At 50.4% G+C, this 15,258-nt stretch overlaps 1 protein-coding gene across 2 annotated transcripts in view; it reads left to right on the top strand.

The window, feature by feature from the left end:
* Positions 1 to 15,258, top strand: part of DPYD (dihydropyrimidine dehydrogenase) — a 548,339-nt gene that overhangs the window by 528,484 nt on the left and 4,597 nt on the right. For both annotated transcript variants that reach the window (XM_024570281.3, XM_053915805.1), the window contains one exon: positions 7,091 to 7,234. In XM_024570281.3, coding sequence (XP_024426049.2) covers positions 7,091 to 7,234 — 144 coding nt within the window. The remainder of the gene's footprint in view (positions 1 to 7,090; positions 7,235 to 15,258) is intronic.

The raw sequence follows: 15,258 nt of genomic DNA, 5'->3' as shown, positions 1-15,258 counted from the left end.
GCACATGGGCGCCTAATCGCTTTCTCAGCAGCTCCTCCGTGTTTCATTAACGGCCGCACCTAACCTGCTGGCCTCTCACCTGTGCTAATGTGAGCTCATTAAACGGGAGGCCAGTAATAAACAGGACTGAACCAGCACGGATGTTTTACATGGTGTGTGTTCAGCATCTTTTTAACGGTGTCTACGGTGCAAAATGTTTTCCCCTCCGCAGGTCGTGCGATGAGAAAGAGGAAGTGCGGATCTGGAGGCCTGGCGGGGGTCGGATGCCTCTTAGCATCCATCAAGTGCAGATCAAATGCTCCTCTTGCCCCAGGCTTTGTAAGGACCGGGAGGAAATGTGAGAGACAGCAGAGTGTGGTGCCTGTCCTCTGCAGACAGGTCTGATCAGGGGCTCAATAGTGGGAATTGGGACAGGTGACAACCTTGCCGAATCTCGGCCTTCTCAGCTGTAAATGGGGACAGCACCCACCTCCCGCAGTAGCTTTGCTAGGGGCCTGGTGGACAGCAGAGTGTCATAAGGTCGCCCGGCCATGGTTAAGGGCCCCAGCCCCTGCGTGGCGCATGGCACCCAGCAAGTCGTCCCTCTGTGGCCTCTGCGGACGATCCATTTGGGGTGGGTTTTCCCCTCCGGGTCCACATGCTCCTCCCACGCAGCTGCCCATGCTCACTTCACAGCACAGAGGGAGCCCCTCGCCCTCTGGTGTCTTAGTTAGCGCAGAGCAGAGGGTGGGCTCCCTGCTGGTCCCCAATGTCTCTTCCAGGGTGTCACCCTTCTCTCTCTGGGGTACCTTCCCTGGAGGGCACTCATCCCGTTTCCCAATGCTCCCACCTCCGCCTTCACCACTTATCAACCTGCCTTCGCCTTATCTCTCAGAACGTAGCTCCTTGCCAGGTCCTAGGGAAGAGCAGTGGCCCGCAGCCAGGCTCAGGGACACATTGTCATCGCTCTTCAACCCCCGCCTACCCCGTGTGTCAGCTCTGCCAGGGCCCTTGGCTCAGGGCCTTACCCACGCTCTTGACTGTCCCCTCTCTGAGGTCCCAAAGTGTCTTTTATGCATAAATTCTGTCTGGCACCTTATGTTGTTTGAATCTGGGCATCACGGCTGTTGTGTAAACATGGTATTTTTACTTTGTATAAATCTTAATATTGAAAGAACCTATTTATATAATTTAATTTCTTCCCGAAAGTAATCGTTTGGGATTGGCTGACATTTGAAACCACCAGCAGAGTATTTTAAATACATTCAAGGTATTCATTTATTAAGTTTTAAAAAACTCACCGAGTCCCTATGTCGTGCGGAATGAAAAACTAGCTCTCCAGGATGCCGAGAGGGGGCGGCCGGGGCACTTGGTGGTGGTGACCGGGCAGGAAGGGGGGCGGGGTGAGAACGAGCTCGGAGGAGTCTGGGACACTGTGTGGGGAGATCACATAGGTGCCATGAAGACCCAGCTGAGACCGAAACGCCCAGGCCCCGTGCGCCCTGTGGAATTGGTGGGGAGGGGCCCTCCTAGCGAGGGGCGCGTGTGCAAATGCGGAAACACAGAGCCTGGCGCTCCGTGCGGTCTCTGCGGCTGAGGGTTCTGGGGGTGAGCTGGCGGGCACTCAGCTTACAGACCCCCCACCATTAGTGCCCGCACCAGCACTGTGAATTGGACACTGCCCTTCTCGCCGCGTTGACCAGGAAAATCAGTAGCAGAGAGGTGATGTGATTGGCTCGTGGACACACAGCTAACGAGTGTGGCGCTGTGTGACCTTAGTGCAGATGGGACTTCCAAGTCCGCACGCTCACGTTCTGAGAGCGGCAGCTTGCTGCGTTCTCTGTGACGCATAAGCTGCTGTTGCTTCTCACTGATTCAGGCAGCAGGTTTTTTAGGTCAGCAGGTGCCATGCTTAAGTGTATTAGCTTAAACGAATAGTAATATTTCACTGATTTCAGACATTCTGATGTCCGACTCCAGTGTCCCAGTTTGCATCATTGGGCACCACAGTGTTAGGGCCGCATACCAGAGACGGTCCTCCCTCTGTCTTCTCACTGTGTTCAGTGTCCGAGTTTGGTGTTCCCGTGACACACTGCTTGCTGCTGTCAGTGGTCCAGCACTACGTGCCAGTTCCTCACGGGGAAAACCTGAGTGGCTGAAGCTAAGCCACGATAAAATGGAGTGGGGACTGAAATCGGGGTCCCGCAGAAGCAGTCGGTCACTCCCACGATGGAGGGACGGGAAGAAGACAAGTCACGGAACGCAGACAGGACAGAACAGTCTTCCCATCTGTGGCTCCCAGACTGCCTTGCACCGTGACAGAAATCGGGGCACTGGGAGCAGAGGCGGGGAACCCCAGTGCCCAGTCCTGTGCACCCCCACATTGTGCTTGAGGTATCCAAACAGTGCGCCAGTGCCTTCTCAAGTTGTTGAAGGTCCTTTGAAGGGTTATTCTCTTCATTTTTTTCTCTAATTGTTGGTCATTTGATTGAAATCGGTTTCCAAGGATAACTGTGTAGCACGCCTTTGGGTGACTACAAAAACCAGGCACACTCGAGCTGCACTTTGCTCTGACCTAGCCCTCGGTGAGTGACCAGACACTTCTGAAATTAACAATGGTAACTGTGCACATCACATGTGGGTATTGTTGACCCTGTACTGGAACAGAGAACAGTGCCTGGCCCAGAGTAGGCATTTGGTATTGTATTTGTTGCATAAATGACAAAAGATCAATAATCTAAGCCATATGTGAATTTTTTTATTAAAAAAAGTCATTTCTTAAAATTGACACATTCTTTACATCTAATTGTTCTCAGTTTGTCAGTGTATACACAGACATGTACACATTAACACACACGAAAACACCCATACCCATATACATGGGTTTCCGACTATACAATTATGCTAATTATATACATGTCGGCATATATATATTGCACTCAGCATATATGTGTATATATGCGATATATACTGCACTCAGTATGAACCTGAAGTCCTTTTCTCTTTTAACTTGTTCCCATTTGGACGGCAAAGTAATTACTTCTCCTGCCATTATCGTCACCCAGCAGATAAGGGGGTGTGACTAGGGAAATAGAGTTGAGCCATTTCAGTACCGTGGACCAGTGCTGTTAGCCAGCTTGCTTCCATTCTCATAAAAATTATGCCATTTAAACTGGAAGATAGCAGTCCCTGCTTCTATTAGGAACAAGAACCCTTTTCTGCTCCATAATATGCTCAATTACCTTTGGATTGATCCATGAATAAATTATAATCCAAATAGACTTCTTTACCTTAAAGCTTGGCGGGCTGAAGGTATCATTGTTGATTCATCGCGTTGTCACTTTTCTTTCGGCAATGTGATGCTCTTTCTGTCTGGGCGCAGGCAGTTTCGGCGTGAGCTACTGTTATCTTTAAATGAGTAGGATTTAGCTCTTCTGGTGAGAACAAATTCATCAGCGATGAATCCCCAGAGAAGCTATTGAAACAAAAATCACACCATTTCTGAGCTTTTTCAGTTCATCAGTTACAAAGCAGCTTTTGAGAGTTCTAAGGAACTTTTTCCTTTGTTTAAAATATATAACACAGTGCTTCAACCCTCTCGCCTCGAGTTACCGCAGGCTAGGACGCTTTCTGCAGGAAAATAATGAATGATGTGGGTCTGCGGCTGCTGCTGGCTGTCGGCCGGCTGCCGCTCCTCCTGCGATAGGAAATCAATTAGCTCTATGTGCAGGCAGAGATTTGAACTAAGCGCTTTATTAGTCATCACTGATCGCTCTCGTGCACCGTGGCCAACTATGCATTCATCTCTGTTCTTCCTGAGTTTTCATCTGCTTGGGTTTGTTTCCTTGGCAAGATCAGAACACACACATGCCTGACGGGAGTTATGTGGAAAGGTGATCCTTTGGTGCAGGGGAGAATTGATCTTCTTCATTCTTGGAAAACTTCACTTTTAAAATGTTCGGTACACAAATATTCTGGAGGCATCTCAATACCTGCAATGTGATTTAAAAAAAAACAAAGCAAAGGCCTGTAGCCCTGGCCAGTGTGGCTCAGTTGGTTGGAGCATCGTCCCATAACCTTTTGGTTGCGGGTTCCATCCCCGGTCTGGGCACGTGCCATCCCTGGTTGGGGCGTGTCCTGGAGGCAACCAGCTGATGCTTCTCTCTCACATCGATGTTTTTCTCTCTCTCCAAAGCAATTTTAAAAAGTGTCCTCGGGTGAAGATAAAAAAGCAAAACTTAGTTTATAAAAAGCATTTAACTTTCTTATACTAATGCAGAAAAGCCTTGGACTTCTTGAAGCTGCCGGTGCCTGGGACCGTCTGTGTAGCAGGGAGGACTACACCCTAAGGGACCCTCGTCCACTGGGGTTGAGGACCAGGGGGCGGGCAGGGCTGTCGCTGACATTGTGTGTGGCTGTGCTTTCAGTGTAAAGAAAAATCTGGCAACATTTTTCCTGCTTTTCCACTGAGTCTTCTAGCAAACACCCAGAGCGAATCCTGTAGGAGTCCACAGCACAGTCAGTGGAGAGCCTCTCCTTAGGGCTAATTATAAAAATGAGCACGTCTTAGAATCATAACACCATTAGCCAGGGGAAGGCTGCATAATTTAAACACGGCCAACATGGTCGACCACTGCAAACAATTACAGAAAATATCAGGCCAGTAGATATTTACTGAGGTTGCGTTCTGTTCAGCACCGAGGGATTTTCTGTTGTTGTTACTAATTTCCATCACTGGAACAATTTGAAATCACCATTGTTTAAATTGAACTACTTCATTTCTTTCCCTTTGGACAGTGAATAATAAAAATGAGGGGAAAGTCTCCTCTGGTCTGTGTTTAAAAGGAGAGGAATCGGGAAGTTCCAAGAATGACTTTCTGGGAGGACTTAGGGAACTCCAAGGTGGGATTCGAGGGTGCTGGGCGAGGTAAGACCTGGTCGGGGAGGCAGGACAGCGCGGCGGGCTTCCACCAAACCCGCCACCCAGGGGCTCCGCGAGGACCGGGGGTCATGGGTTTCGATACAATGAGCCCGATTATCTTCAAGAATACGAGATTGGAAGTAAGGGGCCGTGGTGGGCAAGAGAAGAATGGAGAGGGGGCACCCCAACAAGACTCTGTCATGTGCAGAAGTGTCTGCTACGTTGTAAGATGTCAGTGGGTCCCTGGGGAATTTTTGACACCGAGAGTAATCCCCACCACCTTACTGGAAAAAGGCACTTTGAAGGAGGACATTTCAAACAAGCATGATATTTTCTCCATTAAAGAGGCTCGTGTATGTGCTAAGTGGTGAGGATTTGTTTTATACTCTTATTTATTTCATGCTTTTAAAAATGACAGCATCAACTTATTTTATGGTAAAACCCGATATAATGTATTCTCTCCCTCCATCATAGCCTTTCACATTACTGCAATTATTAAATAGCGTAATTTCGAAAGCATGAAGGTGTAGTGATGAAGAACACAGCTCTAGTTTAATTGTATATAAATTAATTTGGCATTCATCATTCATCACATGGTTTCCATTTGTTTGACTTGTTGACATAATTACAGTAAGTTGATAATGGAAAAAACAGTCTTCAATATTGCCACATAAATGTGCTCGGCTCATGTGAATTTTCAGCTGCAGTCTGGCTTGATTAGAGCATCCTTCAGTCCCGTCTCCCCTCCCTGCTGGCGACCTGGCGAGCGCGGGCCAGTGTGTTGAAGGAAGTGTGCTTTCTCACCTACGGGCTGGCTGGGCCAGAGACCTGGCCGGCCTTGGAGTGCGGGAGTGTTCGAGCTTCCATCAGCAAGATCAGTGGTGTGCGCCTTGCTCGTCCCACGGCACACATAAACTAATAACTAAAGTTCTGTGGCACACCAAAAGATGTATTTTTTTGCCAATCGGACAAAGGCACAATTTTCATTGATTCTTTACAGAAAAAGAACAATGATAGTAATTACCTACCCTTTTTGTTCCAGAGTGAGTTTTTATAAAATCAGGTGCCTATAACTTGTATATTTCTGGGACCAAGAATTAACCAATCAGACACAACCTTACTGTGTGAAGTGACCAAGAAGATGCACTCGATCACATGACCTGTATAGTTATGGTTCCAGACACAGCATTCGCACTGGATGGCCACCGCTGTGGTGGCTGCTATCGTTGTTTTTAGACCATCTCAGAGAAGAGAGGCCAGTGCCCTGACTCAATAGCCAGATGTTGCATGTTTTACAGATTCTTGTGGCGCGCCAGTGTGCCGTGGGGCACCAGTTGAACATCGCTGAGCTAGATGAGTGGATAGTGTGAGGGCGCTTTCTTGTTAAGCCGAAACCACTTACACTTTCCCATGCCACCCAAGCATCTTTCTAAATGAACTTGGTGAAATCCAGTGGAATAACCTTGTGGTTTAAAGCTCAATGGCGTGATTTTGAATACTGATAGAGCTGGTTTAAGCACTCGGGTATTTCCTCTGCTTTTTCACTTCTATTTTGGTCTCCTTCACGCAAAATAAAATTTATTTTCTGTACTGAGAAGTCAATATTTTTACCATTTTGTTTTCAGCTCTCCCGACAAATTGCAATCAACATTCATTACCAACTTTAAAGAGATGTAGTAAGAATTTGAACACAATAACATAGGGACACAGGTTAGAACTTTGGCAAAGTACCTTTGCCATTGATGGAAGCATCTGCCAGGGCTGTGGCCATGTCTACACTGTGCTAAAATCCGGATGAAGGGGGAAGAACATCGATGGTTCTCACCTTCTGTCTGTACACACCAAACCAATGGCCTAAGTAACAGCTCTTGGTTTCAGCGGGCGGCTGTGGTTTAGGGTTGCGAACTCTCTTCCACTTAGAAATGTATTTTCAGTGACATTCTCACATCTCAGACACACATACTTGGTAAGAGCGCGCTGCCCTCGTATCCTTTCTAATAATTAATGGAATCCGGCACCTAGCAGATTCTAGCCCCTGGTGGCCCGGGAGGGAAGACCCTGTTACAGTACACATGAAACTCTCTCAAACGCGCATTTGTTTGCTGACATTTGTGTTTATATCCTCACAAGCTAACATGTTTTCTCCCCTGCAAGCCCACATGATTTCTCATTCGTGTGTTTCCCTTGTAGAAACTGCCAAGTTTTGGACCTTACCTTGAACAGCGCAAGAAGATCATAGCGGAGCACAAGATTAAACTGAGAGAAGAAGACACAGCTTTTCCACCCCTGGAGAGACAACTTTTTCTGCCCCAAAAGCCCATTCCTACCATCAAGGTAAAAATGAAGCCGTATAGTAACACGTGTATTTGACTGCTTAAATTTGCAATGGTGGTTTAAGTGTCCGCTGTTACCATGGACCACCCGCACCTGGGGCGTCCGCTACAGAGCACAGGGGCCATCACACCTGACGCTGAGCTGCTTGTCGTTCTTTTCGGAACCTGTTCTTCCCCCCAAGTCCCGTGACTCCGTGCACAGCACCCGTCCGTGCTCCTTCCTGAGCCAGCCTGGATTCCACCCTCGCCCTCCATTCATGAGTCAGTCCCCAAGGCCTGCCGCTTCCGTCGGTCTCTCCTGGCCCCTCCTCTTCTGTTCTCCCCTTTCTGCAGGGGCCTTAACATAATACAGACTTCGCTCAACCTTTTCTGGGATTCTGAAACCCCTGCCTTCTGGCCTCCTCGCTTCTGTGTCACTCTTAGCTAATGCATCCTCCAATCACACATGCTCTGCACACGTGACTCGCACGTGGCCCCCGAGCTGTGGGTTTATTCTGGCACATGCTCTGCACACGTGACTCGCACGTGGCCCCTGAGCTGTGGGTTTATTCTGGCACACACACGCAGGCACCTGTCTTTCCCTCTGCGTCTTCATTACTGCTTTTGTTGCTGCAGTTTCTTCTGTTCTTGACACCCTGTGTTTCTTCACCTGTTTCCTGGAGGCCTGGCTTACCTGTCTCCATGCCTCGGGCGTTTTCTCCACCCATCTGTCTGTGGAGCTGGTTCTTTCCCCTGCTCCACTGGCCTCGTTGCGGATTCCTTGTTCAACAGTTTGAACTCGCGCGCACTGCCCCATCTGCCTCCTCGGCCAGCACGGGGCATCACCCCCGAGCACTGTGGAAGGAGCCCCAGCACCCCATGGAGCTAACTCTGCCCTGCCGCCTGGGCAGGTCCTCCAGTCCTCATTCAGGGGTCTAACCTGCCCCATCTCCCCTGGTTACGAGGGTGACAGTCTCACTTCCAGGCAAGCCACGCGCAGTAGATCTCTCCTCTCCGTCCGCTGTTCCTCTCCCAAGCCTCAGCTAGGAGGGCATGGCCAGGAGCCCCAAAGGAGGCGCTGTCTACGTCACCAGTCAGTCGGTGCTTCCCAGGCATTTGCTCCGTGGCCAGCACTGAGCTGAGGGCCAGGTCTGTGTGCAGAGACGAGCGGGCGTGGCCCACAGCTCAGGGGCCTCCGGGTGGGGGCAGAGATGTGGCCCCGACTTACATTTATCGTGCACCCCCTGCAACCCAGGGAGTGGGCTAGACACTGGGAATGCAACGTGAATTTTAATGAGAAGGACATCTCTCCTGATGGAGCTCGGAGTCTAACAAGGGAGAAAGACACGTGTTAAAAATTATTTACAGTTCAATCAAATGTGTACAAAATGCTCTGGGAGCGCAGAGGAGTGGGGAGGATTAGTTCCGCCTTGGCTGGTGGTGGAGAGCTTCACAGAGATGTGATATTTAACACGGAGTTTAATAAATTAGTGCTAATTAAGCAGAGAATTAATAATAAAAGCTAGTATCTATTGAGTCTGTATGAGGTTTCAGGCCCTGTTTTCTGTGTTTGCGAATTAACTCATCTCACCTCACAGTTACCCCGTCAGCTACCAGGTACCTGTATTTCTGTGCTTCACTGAACAAGTGATTGGCAGACAGAGAGGTTAAATAACTTGCCCGAGATCACACAGCTAGAAAGTATCAAAGCCCAGGTTTTATTCCACAGTCTGTCTCTAGAACAGGGGCCCTTACGTACTACCCTTTGCTGCCTCTCACAGAAGGGAAATCAGGAAGGTAGCATTTCAGGTGAGTCAGTGTGTTTGGAAAGCATGGCGTTCATGCCTGCTTGAACTAAGGCATGGCCGATGGCCTTCCATTCAGTGCGCAGTCCCTGGATGAACAGGCGGTGGCGTCGAAGAGGCAGGCTCGTTCTTGCTTCAAGGGGAGCTCCTGGGAAGGGCAGACTTGGCAGATAATCTAGTTTTCTGGATCATTCTGAACAATATGATGTCACGGGGTGGCGGGGGGGGAGTGCTGACTGATCTGCTCCGAGTCTCAGCTGCAGCATCGGGGTGGTATTCCTGTGTCACCCTATGGCCGGGGGTCCTGGAGAACAGCGTCCCTGCTGCCCAGCTTGGCCTTGCCTCTGGAGATGCTGGAGAGTGGCCTCAGGGGCCCTCGGTCCTACCCCAGAAGGGTCAGGGGGTTCACAGGACAGCTGGCCATCCAGGGGACTCCCTCGTCACCACCTGTACAGTCTGGTCTGCGTCCCCGACGACCCAGCGTTTCCCAGGCATGCTGCCACACTGGGGAGATGCTGCTGCATTGGGGGGGAAACAGGAGTGGATTTGCGGAGGAAGAGGGGCATGGGAGCCGGGGCTGGGAGGCTGCGGGGAAGGACGGACTGAAATAAGAAAGAGAGCGGCTTCTCCTAAACGCCCAACCGGGACCTCTGAAGGCACACCTGCCATGTTCCACAGAGGAGAAGACCCGAGCAGGAGGCAGCCTGTGTGCTCACCGAGGGGCCCGGCAGTGAGGGCTGGCCCTCACTGTGTGCTCACACCCATCTGGGCTCCCTGAGAGACCTGCTTCATCACCAGGGAGCTGTCTTGGAGCCTGGAGGGTCTGCCGAGACTCAGGAGTCCTGGACGCGCCCCACCTCTGTCGACCTCTATGGGCAGGAACCCTCACTCTCTCGATGAAGCCAGGGAGGCAGGGCCCCCCCGTGTCTTTGCATTTCTGGGTAGGAAGCGGATGGCTCGGGGGCGCACTGGGCTGCCACCATCCCCCTGCTGCTCCAACTGGGAGGCGGACCGCATCCGTGAGGCTGGCAGAGCGCATTGGCGGGAGACCACGCAGCCTGATCAAGCAGGTTATGATTTCAATTGAATCGTGAGAGAAAGGAGAAAAGCACTCAGGTAGAACTGGATGGCCATGCCAGACATGACAGAGCATAAACAAGACGGCACAGGAAGAGAAATACCCAAGGACACCCCCCGCAGTTGTCAGAGGGTGCCAGAGAGGGGCTGGGGCGACGAGAACCTTCTCGCCTGTCGTCGACATCCTAACAAATCGCAGGTGAAGACACATCAACCCGAGTGTCTAAAATCATGGACATATTTGGTCAAAATCGGCCCTGCAGCCTCACGGGGACGCTACGAGGTGTGACCCGCACTGGACCGTGAGGACGGCAAGGTCTTCCGCTTGTCTGGAATGAGCAGGTCTGTCCACAGGGCTGGAGGAAGTACAGGCACATCAGAGCCCATGTGTGGGGTGTGCCCATGCGTGGCGACCCCCAGACTGGAAGGTGACACCCGGGGTGGGGGCAGGTGCAAGAGAGGGAAACGGGAAAAGCAGAAACACGTCCTGGGGCGATGTTACAGACCCCAGAATCAGCGTGTTAACACGGACAGGCAAGGGGAGGCCCGATGGACGCCCTCACAGTCTCCAGGGAGCCCACTCCACCCGAGGCAAAGCACCTGGAAAATTACTGACTCCCCTGTTGGAGGTTTAGTCTCACAGGAGAGAGAGAAGCAACAAGGGGACCAGCAGGCTTGGCTTATTTCCGGCTCCTTAGAACAGTCTGGGGGGATGGCAGCTACAGGCATCCTGAAGGGAAGGAGCCATCCACTCACCCTGGAGTTCACTGGGCCTCGGAAAGGAGGTCTGCACTGAGACACGCAGGTGTCCCCACTTTCATAAACCCAACTTCCTGTGGTCAACAACCCAAACCCAAAGGTGGACCGGGAAGACGGAGGGGCTGCCAAGCAGCAACCTGAGGCGCCCTCCCTGCCTTTCCTAGGGAGGGAGGGAGGGAGGGGCTGAACACCTACAGAGCTCAGTACTCACTGGTCTTAGGGGAACACTCAGGTCACAAGTCACCAGTGGTGATGCAAAGAGTGTCACCAATGCTCAGGGATGTGTCACAAGTGCCCAAGCCAGAGATTATGTCACTTGGAGAAAATATTAGATAAGATGGAAAAACATTTTGTCTATTAAAAGATAAAAAAAGAGAGAGAAAATATACCCACTACTCAGAGCAAATGGCATACTGTTCACTTAAAATTAGCGAAAACTGTTCAACTCTTATTTGTCTGGCTTCCCCGGAGAGACTGTTCTTAGCACCACAGAGGACAGGCGGAACCTGTCTGAGACGTGAGCCCCAGGGTGGGCGAGGACGTAGCAGCACCTTGTTTGGCCGCCCCGGGTGAACCTAAGTCCACTCAGTGTCCGGCAAGAGCTTGCTGCTCTGAAGCCTGCTTGCTCCCTGGTTTAGAAGAGCACAGTGATGAGGGCCAGGGGACTGTCCCCAACCATCCTCAGGCATGCCCGCACCTTGCCCATCTGTCCCTGTCACTGAGAAGCCCCCTCCCACCCCGCTCGCTCTTCCCCACTTCAGTCCCCAGATTCTCACTCCCTCTGCTCTGTGTCTTGGTTTGCCTCCCTGCCCCTCCCTCACGGGGCATCATGGAGGACACCCAGAACGAGTTGAATGCTTGTTTGTTTTTTTAAGATTTTATTGATTTATTTTTAGAGAGAGGGGAAGGGAGGAGAAAGAGAGGGAGAGATACATCAATGTGTGGTTGCCTCTCATGCGCCCCTTACTGGGGGATCTGGCCCACAATCCCGGCATGTGCCCTGACTGGGAATCGAACCAGCGACCCTCTGGTTTCACAGGCCAGCATTCAATCCACTGAGTCACACCAGCCAGGGCTGCATACTTGTTTTTGAATGATATTGCTGTATCACACTGCTGAAAAATAAATGTTGTCCCAGGTTCTTTAGAAAAGGAAAAGGTGGAGGGGAAAAGATAAAGGTAGGTTGGGGAAAAGATAAAAGTAGACAGAAAGCTTGAAATCTAACCCCAGTAAAATTCTACAAAGATCATTGAACTTTGAGGCTGCAGAACATTAGCAAAAGATGAAGTTATTAAGAGTCACTATAAAATCTGTAAGAACAAACTGCATTATCTCATTTATTAGACAGGTAGTGAACTCGGTGTAAAAGATAAGAACAGGCAACGTGGGTAATAGCCCAGATAAGGAAATGGCAACGCGATTAGGCCCCGATAATTTAAACATTGGATCCCTTTCAGGCACACTGCACAGTATGGCCCTGCAGTGTGCTGTCCTTGGTCCTGACCTTGAATGACACCGGTTTCCGCGTAGGCGGATAGATGTCTAGGAGACCTAACGCCAGGAAGAACAGTCAACAATCACAACCTGAAAATACTTCGATCACTAATAAAAAAAATAGGCCAAAAGTACCAAGTTCGTGCTGAGCATCCTAAACAATGGGGCAGCAGGGATGTGGGACTGGGCCCGCCAGCTCCTCCCTGTTGCTCCGAAACTTCCTCTCAAACACGAGTATGGACTGATCTCCAGCTTTTAAAGAGCACTTTCAATCATCCCAAACAAATTTTCAACGGAAAAAGATGTGACTCTGGAATCCGTGGTCCTTCACAACAGCAATTTCAGGAGCACACCTCTAAATCACACGAATCAGCTACACTTTAAAGAACTGAGCATCACTTTCTTCGCACAGAGATTCACACACAAACACGCACACGGACCAGGGGTGGCTGCAGCCGGTGCCGCACCTCCGTATAGCTACACCTGCTTGGAGTGATGAGTGTAGGTCCCCCGCTCTCCACGGGCGTGTGCCCGAGGGGCCAGGCTAGCCCTGTGCGCCTCACTGACTATGTGAGTGTCGCGGTGAACTCCAAATTCCAGGGCGTGTACTCGGGGTGCTTTATAGGCTGGAAGTACTGCCTGGAGGCTTTGAGTTTTAAACAGATGTCCACGTTTCCAGCCACATAGAATGACAATTTATTTTCTGGGATATTCTTTTCCAAAAACAATGGAAAATACTTGTCATTCTTTGATCCTTTTCCAGATTGAAAATATGTATATTTTTAAAAGATTTTATTTCTTTATTTTTAGAGAGAGAGTAGGGGAGGGAGAAAGAGAGGGAGAGAAGCACCCATGTGTGAGAGAAACATCAGTTGGTTGCTTCTTGTACCCCCCAGCCGGGGACGGCCCACAGTCGAACCGGCAACCTTCCACCCTGCAGGAAGTTACCCAACCCACTGAGCTGCACCCGTCAGGGCTACAATTTTCTTAAGAACCGTGATGAATGAGGGGGGTGCATTTTAACACCGAGCGCTAATAAACAGAGGCTCTAAGGACCTCGTTTTATTTAGTTTCACATTTAAATGGTGATGTTTTGGTAAATAACAACAGCAAGTCTCCAATGCAGAGGAAAAGCCACATTTAATGTACACAGAGTGTGAACTTGCTTCCGACAACACAATCTCCTAGAACTACACGCGTGGTGTTGAGCAGGCCTTGCAAGCTGGACGGCCACTTAGGGAGTTTCCTGTCTAATCATCTTTTGACTATTTCCTGGTGATTTCAGTAGAGCCATAATCTGATTCAATGAAACAGCTGTTGTGATTGATTTATTGACTAGATTAGAAACAATTCTTTACTGCCACATATAAATGGCCTTTTATAGCCAGAGAATGACTCCATGCATCTACTATCTTAAGATATTGCTAGAAAATATTAAACCTACCCAGATACTTTGATAATGGTCACTTGGTCTTTAAAGAAGAACTCAAGTCTTTCTGTGAATTTCCTAGTAATACGAACGTTCAGTAAACCAACAGTAGCTCCTAGCCCACAACTATGTGCCAAAGCTGTGCTGTGTATTTGGGACATAGGTAAACGAAAGGTACATTTATTTTAATGTGCATTTGAGTGCCTGTTAGGTTTCAGCGGTCTACAGGAGCGAGATACACCATGGGAGACCCCGAAATGAATAAAACATGAAGAGAAGGCATGTAGGAAGCTGCGTAGAGAAAGTACCTATAACACGAAGTAGAAAATGCTAGATAGAGAGACAAGAGGTGAGTCAGCACAGCAGACTGCTCTCGGGCACGGGGTTTAGGTCAGGCAGCAGTGGTCCGAGTCTCTGCTCCATCCCGTACAGCTGACCTTGAACAACATGGGTGAGAACTGGGTGGCTTCACACGTACGTGTCTTCTCTTTAAATAAATGCAGTCAGCCCTTCGTGTCCACAGGTTTCCCAGCTGCAGGTTCAGCCAGCGCAGAGCAAAACCAGTACTGTGCACCCCGAACGTGCGGTGGGTTCCCTCCGCAGGTACAAAGGGCCGGCCGTGCGGTCAGTTATGTGTGCATGCTCCCTGCGTGGCGTGGTCCACCCCAGACCCCCTCGTTGTTTGCGCATCGACCTGCTTAATTTGATAGCCTCCGATCCCAGCCACCCCATCATCTATGAAATGTGTGAGGTTTAAAGGAGAAAATGCTTAAATGAAGGCACCGGCCTGATACATAGTAAAAGCTGAGAAGCTGTCTGTTATCACTGGTTCTGCATCACAGATCACGTACTGTCAGCCCTTCCGGGAGGAAAAACAGCAAGAGGAAGGGGGAGAGGGGACGGGGGAAGAGACAAAGAGAGGCCTCATCTCCCATTTGGTGAGGAGGAGGAGGAGAGCAGCAGGGCAGACGGAGGACAAGTTCAGCAGCGGCGGCAGGGTGGCCACCGCTGAAGGAGGGACAGGACTTCTCAGAGCAGAGACGGGAAGGAAGGACAGAGAACTCGGCACGAACTTCAGCGCCAGAGCTGTTGATTGGCAGGGGTGTCCAGGTTAGCTGAAACACGCCGTGTTTGGAGGTGAGGATGAGACCCAGAAGTGCATGTTGGTGGGAAGCCCTAAATACTAGACCGCAAGGTGAGACCGTGCTTCAGCAGCAGACGTCGCAGTGAGGTGGGGAGTTGAGTCTGTGCGGTGAGGCCCAGGTGAAGCTGACGGCGTGGCGTGGGGCAGGTGGGAAGGGAAGGATGTGAGGCGGGGGCCCAAGGGGGCCCTTCCACTGCACCAGAAGAAGTCCAGGGGCTGCGGTGAGTGACTGTAGTGGACATGGGAAAGTGGTTCAGAAGGCACTGCAGATCCAGACTGCAAAGACTTGGCGACAGGTGCGCCCGGGGAGTTGGGAGAAGTTGGGGCGAAACAACTCT

The sequence above is a fragment of the Desmodus rotundus genome, chromosome 12, assembly GCF_022682495.2.
Source record: "Desmodus rotundus isolate HL8 chromosome 12, HLdesRot8A.1, whole genome shotgun sequence".
Classification (NCBI taxonomy): domain Eukaryota; kingdom Metazoa; phylum Chordata; class Mammalia; order Chiroptera; family Phyllostomidae; genus Desmodus; species Desmodus rotundus.
The sequence above is the reverse complement of the archived record's forward strand: the minus strand, read 5'-3'. Positions and strand labels throughout refer to the sequence as shown.